At 38.2% G+C, this 11,890-nt stretch overlaps 2 protein-coding genes across 5 annotated transcripts in view; one reads left to right on the top strand and one right to left on the bottom strand.

Moving 5' to 3' along the window:
* Window positions 1–11,890, top strand: part of PCSK7 (proprotein convertase subtilisin/kexin type 7) — a 501,704-nt gene that overhangs the window by 237,277 nt on the left and 252,537 nt on the right. The window lies entirely within an intron of this gene.
* LOC140340562 (carotenoid-cleaving dioxygenase, mitochondrial-like) overlaps window positions 2,840–11,890 on the bottom strand; it is a 35,241-nt gene continuing 26,190 nt past the window's right edge. The window contains exons 7-12 of one of the 4 annotated variants that reach the window (XM_072425845.1): window positions 11,172–11,332; window positions 9,960–10,127; window positions 9,266–9,403; window positions 7,918–8,100; window positions 6,804–6,914; window positions 2,840–4,905 (exon numbers count right to left, since the gene is read on the bottom strand). In XM_072425845.1, coding sequence (XP_072281946.1) covers window positions 4,789–4,905; window positions 6,804–6,914; window positions 7,918–8,100; window positions 9,266–9,403; window positions 9,960–10,127; window positions 11,172–11,332 — 878 coding nt within the window. In that variant the 3' untranslated portion in view covers window positions 2,840–4,788. The other 3 variants (XM_072425846.1, XM_072425847.1, XM_072425848.1) reach the window with 3 other exon arrangements.

Below are 11,890 nucleotides of genomic sequence, written 5' to 3'. Positions count from 1 at the left end.
AGGAACCCAGGACCTACTAGAGTCAAATGGATTGACAGCTTTACAGCTATAGTAGGTGTTCTTTTGCTGAAAGTTCCGCTTTAAGTTTGTTTTGGAGACCATTGTCATTGGGGTGTGAAAATAATGACATTTTGGGTTGTCATCTGAACAGGAATAGAGACAAATCTTCCTGTATTTACTCCACCTTTTTTCCTTAGCCTCTTTAATATAGTGTATTGGTAAGGCCCCTTTCACACTCTCAGTTTGCTGCTCCTAGGTGCGTAGAAAACTGCTGCTATGCACCCAAAAATGGTAAACCACACCACAGATTACCAACAGTACATTTTTACATAGGGGGAAAAACAAAATACGGCCCTACCTGTCCCCTGAGACCACCAAACTCCTTGTACATGCTCTTATCATCTCTCGTCTGGACTACTGTAACCTCCTCCTCTCTGGTATTCTATTAACCCAACTCTATCCTCCACAATCTATCATGAATGCTGCAGCCAGACTCATCCATCCTTCCCTCCGCTCCTCTTCCGCTGCATCTCTTTGTAGTTCTCTCCTTTGGCTTCCATTTCACCTTAGAATCAAATTTAAGCTCCAGTGCTTTGCCTTCAAATCCCTACACAGTTATTGTCCCACTTACATTTCTGACCTGGTAAAAAAATACTTCCTCTGCCGCTCTCTCCGCTCCTCCAATGACCTACTAATGACTTCCTCACTCATAACCTCATCACACGCACGGATACAAGACTTCTCTAGAGCTGCCCCAACTCTCTGGAATGGTCTTCCTCGTTCTATTCGTCTTGCTTCTACTTTCTACTTATTTAAAAGAGCGCTCAAAACTCATTTTTTCAAACTTTCCTACCCATCTTCTTCTGTCTTTTGAAACCACCACTACTTCCCAGCAATACATATCTCCCATCCTATTGTATGTAAATTCACCCACCTACTAGATTGTAAGCTCTTCGGCGCAGGGTCCTCCCCTCCTGTATCACTGTCTGTATTAGTCTGTCATTTGCAACCCCTATTTAATGTACAGCGCTGTGTAATATGTTGGTGCTATATAAATCCTGTTTAATAATAAATAATAATAATAAGCACTTGGCCAGAAACCATTTACAGAAACCTGCAAATGTATGCACAAAATATTTTTATTATACTATATATATATTATACTACTATTGTGTGCACCACCCAACTTACTGTTAAAGCAAATGTACTGTGGCTGTAGATACAGTAAGGGGTTCCGCTGTGTCATAAAAGTTAGGAAAGGCCTTCAAAAACAAGAAAAACCCCTTGTTCAAACAGGAGTTATACTTCTAAAAGTGAGAATTAAGGTTAACATGTACCTGTAGATACCTAAAACTAACACATCACAGAGGTTAAATGTGGGCATACCGAATAATTTAATATCCAAGTTGATCTCTAATGTAATTATCCACTACATGTTCTGAAGAAGACTCTTTCACTTTTAAAATCTTTAAAACAAAAATATCCCTGTAAAGTAATACTGACCTTTTGTGGGCCTCACATCTCTGATACTCAGTGTCAGCAGAAGCTTTGTTGGCTGATATATAAATGTAATTAATCAAACACATGTCCAGATGTTTTGCCCCTATCCCCCTTTCCACACTGTGGTTTCTTCCTCAGGCCCGGTATTGTGTTTTATTCGTGATGTTCAGATACAGAGGAAGGAATCACTTAGCCCAGATGGGATGAAATCGTCCAATGTTGAAGATACAAATTATAAAAAGTTTTAGAATCAATTGAACTCAAATACCTATCACCTCCTTTAATCTACTAGTTAAATCGCCCATCACTTTTAGGTGACAAAAGTAAAAAGAGGAGACAGAAAATACACAGATTTTGCACACCTTTGTTTTCTATGAACTAAACTAGGATTCCCGAATGGGTGACCACTTAAGTGTTATTTCTGCCAAGCTTTATTTAGGTGTACGTACTCTTCAGTCTAATCGAGGTTTGCTGGATCACCCAGCTTCACTGATGAAAGTGTATCATCTCCATCCTTGGAGAGCTTTCATAAAAATGGCTAAATATGTGTATATGGAAATAGCTGCCCATGTCTTAATTAATTTGGAGAACTACAGTACAAGTACAGGACTTCCTCCTTTAGTAACTAATTTGCTTCTCTTTTGCACTTAAGCTGAGTCTACACTGATTTTATTTTAAACACTTACAAATGTCTATACAGCTTTTGAACGAGTTTTAGGCATTTAAACCAAATGTGCAGACACTGGCTTTAGGAACTAGTGATGTGGTGTGAGTGATCCCGTGGTTGGCAAAGTACCAGTTACAGGGAGTCCCACTGGATCGCGCAAATCAAAGACATATCTGAACCTGCCCAAAGGATTTTGTTGTTAGAGTTACTCAGTTGACTTATTCTATCCAGTAGCCGGAGACTCTGCCTGTCCAGCAAACTATACATGTAACTAAAATATCACTTTTCATCTACTAATATACATTTTGTACCTTATTTCACAGTAAAAATAATTTTTAACCACTTTCCAAGTACTGTTTATAGATTAAAAGTTCATAGCCTAGTGGCCTACTTTAAGGGAACATTAACCTATGTTTCACTCTGAAAACAAAGCTTGCAGCAATGTGGTCTCCTAGTTCCAGGACCATAGAGGTATTGGGCCTGATTTATTAAAGCTCTCCATGGCTGGAGAGGATACACTTTCATCAGTGAAGCTGGGTGATCCATTGACAGAACTGGTCTCACACTAATGTTAAGGGACCATGCTCATGGTGCCTTATTATGTGATCAATTTTTTTTTTTATTAATTTAAACATTTTATGCATGCAATAGCAAAAAATGCAATTTGATGTTTTGAGGTACTGTTTTGGCATTTTATCAGAAAAAAACAACAATTGAGAAAGAAATTTATTAAAACTGTTTACCATATAAAGTCTTACAGGCCCATACAAAGAGTAAAAATCTAAAAAAAAATAAGATACAGTCTGGCTAACAAACATAAATCTCATCTATGTTTTAATGGACTCTAGTCATGAAACATATTTACCCTTTGACAGGGTAAATATTCAGTTGATAGACAACTTACCAGTACCTACAGTTCTGCAGCAAATTAGTCATTCACTATCAGTCATTGGAGTGATATTTTAATGGGAATATATTTTTATGTGTATGTTTGCAAAGGAATCATGTGTTATTTTAGGGTGCGCAGGTGATTTGGGATAGTGTTTTTTTATTATTGCATCATGTATATTTGATTTATATACTATAATTAGTTTGTTGAGTCTAGAAAAATGTTTTTTTGTTCCTGACGTCTTTGTCTGCAACCGAATAATTTATTTTTAAAGAACAATATCACCTAGTAATAATAAAAACTAAGTGACATACCTCAGGGTAGGACATTGTTGTATTTCATTACATGTGTGTTTGTTCTTTGTAAAAGGTTAAATGTTAAATATTTACTATACAATTCTGTACATTAATGTTAAATCCTATATATGTAGACGTACATTTACAAAGGTCAAAATTCAATGCAGATCCAAACAATTTGATAAAAGTACAGATTTATAGATTAACCCTATGTGTGCTCCAATGGTGTGCAGATATGCCTAATGTGCAGGGGTGTACTGGGGCGGGCACAGGTGGGAACGCCGTGCCCTCACTTTTCTGGGAATGGGCACACGTACCAACTCTTATTTTGCAAAGAATTCTTTGGTGGTCCACAGCTCTGGCCGATCCCCCTCCCCACGGGGTCAGGAACCCACTGGGAGGGCGCACCGGCCAGGGCTACGGACCATGTCTCCCATATGGAATAGCTGGCCCAGGGCAGCTTGTGGGCGGGTTGTTCCTCTGAACGTTGTGTTCAGGCTCAGACCTGCAATGGGAGAGTGTGCAGGTTCTGGTATCATGACGTCACTCCCTTTGAGTGACACATTGGCAGGAGTGTAGTGAGGTGGGCATGATTACATAAAATGTATGCGCATGTGCGCTCACCATGGATAGTACCGTGCCCCTGCTTCTTTTTTTATGACTACACCCCTGCTGATCTGCCAGGTATACTTAAAGGTTGACTTTAGGCAAGCAAAAAAAATACACACATGGAATTCATATGGCAGATTTTGTACCTCCCAAATGACCTATTTTGTTCATCAAGTCATTATTTTCACAGTCCCTGCCAAGTAGCATGGCTCTGCCTGTAAAGGTGGGGGACATAATTTTTCTCTACTGCAGTTAAGTAATATTCATGTTTTGTCTAATATTTTCGGTGATGGAAATGGGAAAAAGTTTGAATTTTATTGATGAGGAAACATTGTAGTAGCTCTAAAGCACATTCACCAGGAATATGAAGACTTCTACATATATCTCTTTCACAATACCTTTGCCTTTTTCTGCAATATTGTTTCTAGCTATAGAGGGTAATAATGAGCACCATGTGCTACCCGATTGTGAGGGCCTGGTCCAGCAACAATACTCATCAGACACCAGTCCCCTAATCTAGCGCCACACTCTTCACCTATAGTAAGCCCCCGCTCAGCCTCGGGAGACTGGTTGCATTTCCTAGCACATGGTTCCCAGTTGTGCAAAAGATGGTGCCTGGGGAAGGGCTGGCAAAGGACCAGGAGCCCACTGATAAAGCAGTACCAAGATTCCAACAGAGACAAGTCCAGAACAAAGAGCAAGAGGTCATACACAGATAATCCATCCACCAGATGAAGTACACAAGGGAAAAACACAAGCAAAGTTGGGGTCACAGGTAAGAGGTCAGTCTCTTACAGGGTCAGAAACTGGCAAAGTCAGCAACTATATTAGTTCTGAGGTAGGAAAATCCCATGGAATCCATAAGGCATAGGTACTGGAATTTCAGCTCGGGCAATTTCTGTAAAGGCTTTGGCATCAAGAATAAGCAGAAATGTTGTTTTATCCTACAAGAAAGAAGAATAGAATTATTTTGGAAGAAGCAATCAATATTTAAATTGTTTACAGTGTATATAGTTACAGCCCTCATTGGCACCAGAGGCAGATTCTCTTTGACCAGGATAGTTGGTTCTGAATGTGTAGCCAGAAAATTCTCAGTTTGTGTAAGAATTGGATGTTCTTTAACAATTGAGCTTACAGCAACTTATACTATATTTGCAAACCATTGTCCCAGCTATAATAATGTGGCTACACGAGTGTAACTTATTGCAGGCCTACAAAGCTAGATGTGACCCTGCCTCCAATCTATGGTGCTCCTGGTATGCTCATTAGTAAATCAGTCATATCCACACACATTTACTGTTTTTAATGAACCAAACTGTGACCAATGTATTTGGAAGTCATTACAGAAACGCATAGCAACTTGCCAGCAAGTGCTGCCCCTTTTGTAAAGGAAGGACTCCCTGGCATCATTCATGATGTTTTATGGCAGAACCTCTTCAATTAAAAGTGGTGTAATGAATAAGTACTGCATACAGCTCTCAAGCAACATCCTGCAATGTATGAGATATGAGAATTTACTGATATAAAGGTCAAGATTTACAGGTAGATCAAATGAGACATAAAAAGTAGCCCCACATGACATGCTTAAGACCCAATTAGTGTGGCTGATGTCCAGAGCTTACCCAATAGCCTGAGTCACGTCAGGGATAAAACCACACTCAAAATACAGTATTTCCATATAAGAATGTGCCACCTAGGTATACTTAGTGCCACCCATTCAAGGTGAGGTCTGTTTTTCTTATGGACAATCAGTGGTGGTCAACTAGGGACTGAGAGAGACAAGTGTGGAGATTAGGAGCACTGACAGCCATAACGGTAGGAACTATATGGAAGAAGCCATGAGCTATTGACACCAGCGCACAGTTGTAAATGTCCACCCAGCCTACAGCAGACAGAGGCACACAGAACATATGCAGACATAAGGTCAGCAGATATTTTTAATAGGCAGTTCACAGGAAATATTCATCGACAGCCTAAATTTCATGGATTTTATGGACTGTATGATCCACATACAACTTCACAGTATCAACTAAACTACCTGGACTAGTGGACCTTTTTCTCTCTGTGTGCAATGTTCCGTTGTGCGGGACACATTACAATATACACTTGTATATTTTCTCTGGCTGATTAGCACCATGGATATTAGAGTATAAGATCGTTGCAACACATCTGCTAGTTGTCCATTGTAAGAAGAGCACAATTTAATTCCCTACACACAAACAATATCAGGAACCTTGAAGACATAGCGGTGAATCTTTGATTACAATCTGGGTGATTAGGACATGTTCTATATTTATACATGGCACTGACATGTTCCACAGTACAGAATCCTATTGTCATGCCAATGTTTCCAAGAGCAATTAACTAATGCCCCTACCATTGTCATATCATTAACATATGCTAAGCCCAATTTACCTACCTGTATGTTTTGGGGAAGAAACTAGATACATACAAACACATACATACATACAAACAGATACATACATTCTACATACAAACTCTGTGAACACAGTGTATTGACTAAAAAACTCTTAGTTTAAAGACTAAAACCTGAACCTTAGATTTTAGTGCTCCAAATGCCAGTCACCGTGCCACCCATATTGAAATATTAGGGTTGAATAAAGGCTGTTCAAATTTGCAATTTGAATTATCTTGCGACTTGCAAGGGAAAATCCACATAGCTTAGTAAATAAAAGAAGCTCTGCTGCTATCAACTATTCAATTATGCAGTAAAAATCCTGTTTTTAAGATTTCCTTTCACAAGATTGGGTATTCAATGCAAAGTGAATTTTCACCACATTCAACAATATATATTGTTCAGGTGTTTGCAACACAAACATACCCGACGAGGAGTGACAACAGCTGAGAGGATAATTCCATCGTCTTCTTCTTTAGAATCTGGACTGGGCACAAACACTGGCTCCGAGGGATAGAATCCATCTTCCTGCCAAATCTTATAACGTATATACATGTGAATAACAATACAATAGTTCAATGTCACCATGAGGATTATGTGACATATGAATTGAGTTTTATTCAAAAAAGAAGTGGAAAGTAGTAAATAATACAAAGCAAGATCTAGTTGTCCTGCAGAATACCAATCTGTGAGGTTCTTCTTGTGTAATAATCAGAGCTCCATGACATTAGATTGCTGCTTTCTGTATATTAGGGGCTATGTTGAGCAGTGAAAGTGGAGCTGACTTTTTGAGCTTCTGGGGCACTCAAAGGCTTTGTAGAGATTTATTAATTTGTTACTCAAAAAACAATACAAATAAAGGCAGTAATGCACTGTTCTATGGATTGGGGAGGATAAATGGGAAGCACTCTCCTAGACCAACCGGTCGCCACTGGTGGTCCGCAGCTCTGGCCGGGGGGGCGCACCGGCCAGAGCCACATACCATGTCTCCCGTATGAATTGTAGGCTCAGGGCAGTGTCTAGAGACACAACCCACCCACTCTCTCATTGCAGGCTCAGACCTGTCATGAGAGAATGGGCGGGTTCTGGCATCATGATGTCACTCTGGGGGAAGTTTTTTCCCCTTTGAGTGACACATAGCTCCCCGCACATGTGCTGTCCGGAGCCTATGCGTTTAGTAGTCCATAGGCCTGAAAAGGTTGGGGACCACTGTACTAGAGAACCCCTAGCAGCAGTAGTTTGTTGGTTGTCTAGTGATCCAGCATGAAGGATAACTAAGGACATCACAAGACTATTGTACTAACCATGGATTTTCACCAAGACGACCATATCTGGCAAGGAAATACTAGTATCTGTACAAAGCTAATCCAATAGCTATACCAAAAAGCAAGAATCATTGGCTATCTTATAACATTATAGTTACTAAAAGCGATATGCTATATAAGATAGAGGAATTATTTTGAAAAAAATTGGAAAGGTTTATTTTAAAAGGCAAGGATAGTACATATTTTTTCGATTTCCTAAAGGTAAGTGTTTTTACCTTCATTTCTTTAGTCACCACATCCATTTTGATAAGGCTGCTTCCAATCAAATGCTGAAGTCCACATCCATAAAAATATTGGTACTTTTTGGTGTTGTATTTGGAATAATTGATGGCTGGAAATTCAAGGCTTCCGACCTCTTCAAATGTTTCATTATACAAGTTTTCGTGAGTACACCACACCTAGGAATGTCATGTCTGGTGATTTATTTGACTTAATCCCATATAGAAAGCAATATATATTTGTAAAAAAATAGTAACATTGTCTAGTTTACTATTTATTAAAATATTATTTATCAATTTTTAAAACAGCAATGCTGATCACATGCTAAGAAATCAAACCTGTAGTCGACCATTTAAAGCCATCTTCAATTGAATGATTATAGGACAACTAAAGTAGAATTATAACATTGCTCCTGCTGATTCACAAGCCCGTTTATAAGCAACTGGCCACTGCCAATCCTGCCCACCATTGTATTGGATTGACTGCAGAGTTTCTGTTGCTGAAACCCTCCCAGGGTGATCTGAAGGGTCTGTGCATGTAAGACATAAATTAAAAAGGATTTAGCTCATTTAGGGGGGGTTAGGGACATTTATGGCTTGTGCATCAAATATTATTCCTTATTTAAAAAGCCTAAAATATTGGTGGTGTGTACAATTCAGTAACCTATTACAACATCAGATAAACAATAAATACTGTATAGAATTGTGTGATTCTGCTTTCTCAGAAACTGATGCTTTCATGTGTACCAGGGAAGATTGTTTTTGTATGTTTATTTGAGCTAGTCAGTCAAAATAGTAAAGTTTAAGTTTTGACATAGGATGTATTTTGTTTGTGACTGGACAATAAGGGGCAATTTCCCTTTCATCTGTAGGTAAATTATCCAGAAACTTCAAAATATTTAGAACAGGGAACCCATACCAATCGTTTTAAGCATTTTAGAGATCCTGGTTATTTATACCTTTAGATAAAGGAGCAATTGCGCTGGTATTACGTAGTATTACCCTTTATTGTCTACCGCCCTTATTTTCGGGCTCATGGAAACATTTTGTTGCATCAACCTAGTCCATGCAAAATTAGTTTGGGGGCCACTGACTTGGAACACTTGCTTCACGACTCTTTGTCACACACATAGATATAATTCCTGATCTCCCTGGCCTTCTTGTTTAGAACTTGGGTATTTCCAGTTGTGATCTTTGACATCAAGATCTTCATATTCATCTAAAGAAAGGTGATTTCTTTATTTATGTTGCCCTCTGTGTGCATTGCTCTTATATTTTAAATACTGTATTACAGCTAACAAATAGTCACACCAGTCACATATATAAATTCCACAAGTAAACTCACCTTTCCAAGGTCCTGTTTGACAGCAGTGGCCGTTGTGTAATCCAGGGGACTGATGTTTATATTTTTTGGTGTGTGAGAGTCAACATTGAGAGGAAGCACAAATCTGCGAGGGAGAGACTTGGCCAATGTACTAAAGAACTGAAAAAATAAATGGATTTTTTATTATAAAAGATATTGATTCTTGGAGAAAAAAAACAAAAAAAATGTTATATAGTGGGTTGGTTAGCTGTGTAAATCTAAGGACTGCATGAACAGATTTACAATTCCTTTTGCAGGTAAAACAGATAGTTACACGACGTCTAAAGTCCAGCTTTAACATTACTGCCATTTAACCCTGAAGTTTTTGCTCTACAGATCTGCAATAGCTTTTCTTTAATACCTTAATGAACTGAGGAATGAATATTACTTTTTTCTTGGCATCTCAAGAACAAATACCCTACTTGGTCTATGTTGAACACTAGGAAGTTTTGTTTTTAACAGAATTAGTTTAATATGTGATATTGAAAATAATTGTTCTGCATTGCGTTATCTCTTCTTATTGGCTTAATAAAACTATGTGTAACATATTTTATATTTCGAGGCTTTCACCCTAACTGATTAATACTGTATCTACCAATAAAATCCCTTATGAGTTCAGGATTACAGTATCGACTAAGAACTATAAATAGAATCTTTAAATGCCAAAAAACAATACCTCATCCAAAGCCTTCCCAGATTTCCGCAGATTTTGCAGCTGAAACAAATGTAGAGCATTCCCATCATCTTGACAGCAGAGATCAAGCACAATGCAGTCCTGGTCTTCATAGGCATTGATTTGATGAAACATTGCAGAGGCTTTGGTATGGTATTTGATGGAATGGAGCTGTAGCATAGAAAAGAAACTGAAGAACACCTCATAATGGTAAATTGTGGGCACAATTGTGTAAATTTGCCTTAACTCAACTAAATTTGATTGCCCATAACAAGAAATCTGGAGGTTACTGTCTGCTGTATTTAAAGCCCAACTCATAGATGGGCACATACTTCCCTCTCCGGCCCTTCACCCTGCCTTGAACCTCCTCTCTTTACAACTCTTCATTTTTTTTTTATTCTTTTTTTTAATTTTACATACTTTTCGTAAGCTTTAAAAGATATTCTGATCCTCAGGATGACCCCCCACACACTGTAAGAATCAGCTCTCTTGGTAGTCTTATGGGTAACCCAGTTCTGATCTAAACTCAAATTTTTACTTTACTCAAAAGGGTTGATAACCCTCATATATAAAGTGAAAATAACATAATTTTTTCTATTGCAACACCCTTTTTTAAAAGAAAACAGGGTGAAGCACCTTCCCTTTCTGTCTTGATCGCTATGGCTGAATGGGAGTGCAGAGCCTCCTGGAAAACCTACATCACACATCCCAGGAGGCTCTTGGCCCTAGGCTGCTCTTGGTCACGGTGCTTCCTTCACGCTGGGATGAAGAAGAATTCCAGAAAGGCAAGGGACCCTATCCAAAGAAGGTCCAGCAGGATCAACGGATATGCGGATTAAAGGAAAGTGTGATTCATTTATTTTTCACCTAACTTCCGCCTTAAGTAATGTGCTTGTTTGGTGCCTAAACCTCCACGCTAAAATCTAGCGGCACAGATGTGATGTAGTAAATATGCCCAAACTTCATCAGTAAAAATAAAAGGTGTTATCTCACGTCTAGGTTTATTTTGACCTTAATTGTGGAAAGTTGATTTGCATGTCTAGAAATAGACAGGGAAGGCCAATGTTCAGTAATTCATCTTCATAAAAGCAACCATGCTAATATCATTTGCACAAAAATTTTTTTAGTATGTCACAAAATATAATATTCAACTATAAAAAAAGGGGCACAGAGACAAAAAATTTTAAAAACAAAAAAGCATTTACTTAGCCTTACCTTTCCTGTATGTTTATTTGCCACATGGAAAATGGTGTCACAGTTCGGATCCCAGCTCAGACAATCAGATATGGGTATACCCCTTATTTTCCCTGTAATAATCCCCAGGAGACTCATCTTTATTGACTGTTCTATGAACACTATGTAGTTTTCTGTCATACCTTGGAAAAAAAGAAAGAATACTGGAAAATAGAAGCAAAAAACATATGTTTTCAATGGTAACTGTAAGAACAGTACATATCAGTGGGACATTCAGTAGTATCAGTTCAGGTGGGAGTTTTATTATCAGCAAACTGGAGAGCACATCATCTTAAATTGGTTCTTTTATACTGTATATAAATCATGTTTTAAATAGAATACATTAGACCAATTCAAAATATTTAAATACGAATATATAAGGTAAATTCAGATGGTTAATCCCACATACTTTTCTTTCTAGCAGTTTTCATTTCATTAGAAAAGTCAGAAATAGCCTCCTTACAGACAAAATTGTACTTAAGACCAAAGTTACCAAATAGGAAATTACAAGGATGCTGCCTAATAGAAATACTTTCCTCTGTAGACCATGTAAACAATGGATTAATTACCTTAAAGCAAAATATATCTCTATCTGATATCTCATACTTGACTCTATTCTAATCACTTTGTATAGATAATATGCAATTATGGCACAATACAATCTGACCAGGGCACACCTGCTGCACTATCAAGTGATTTTG

Source organism: Pyxicephalus adspersus, chromosome 11 (assembly GCF_032062135.1).
Source record: "Pyxicephalus adspersus chromosome 11, UCB_Pads_2.0, whole genome shotgun sequence".
Lineage (NCBI taxonomy): Eukaryota > Metazoa > Chordata > Amphibia > Anura > Pyxicephalidae > Pyxicephalus > Pyxicephalus adspersus.
The sequence above is the reverse complement of the archived record's forward strand: the minus strand, read 5'-3'. Positions and strand labels throughout refer to the sequence as shown.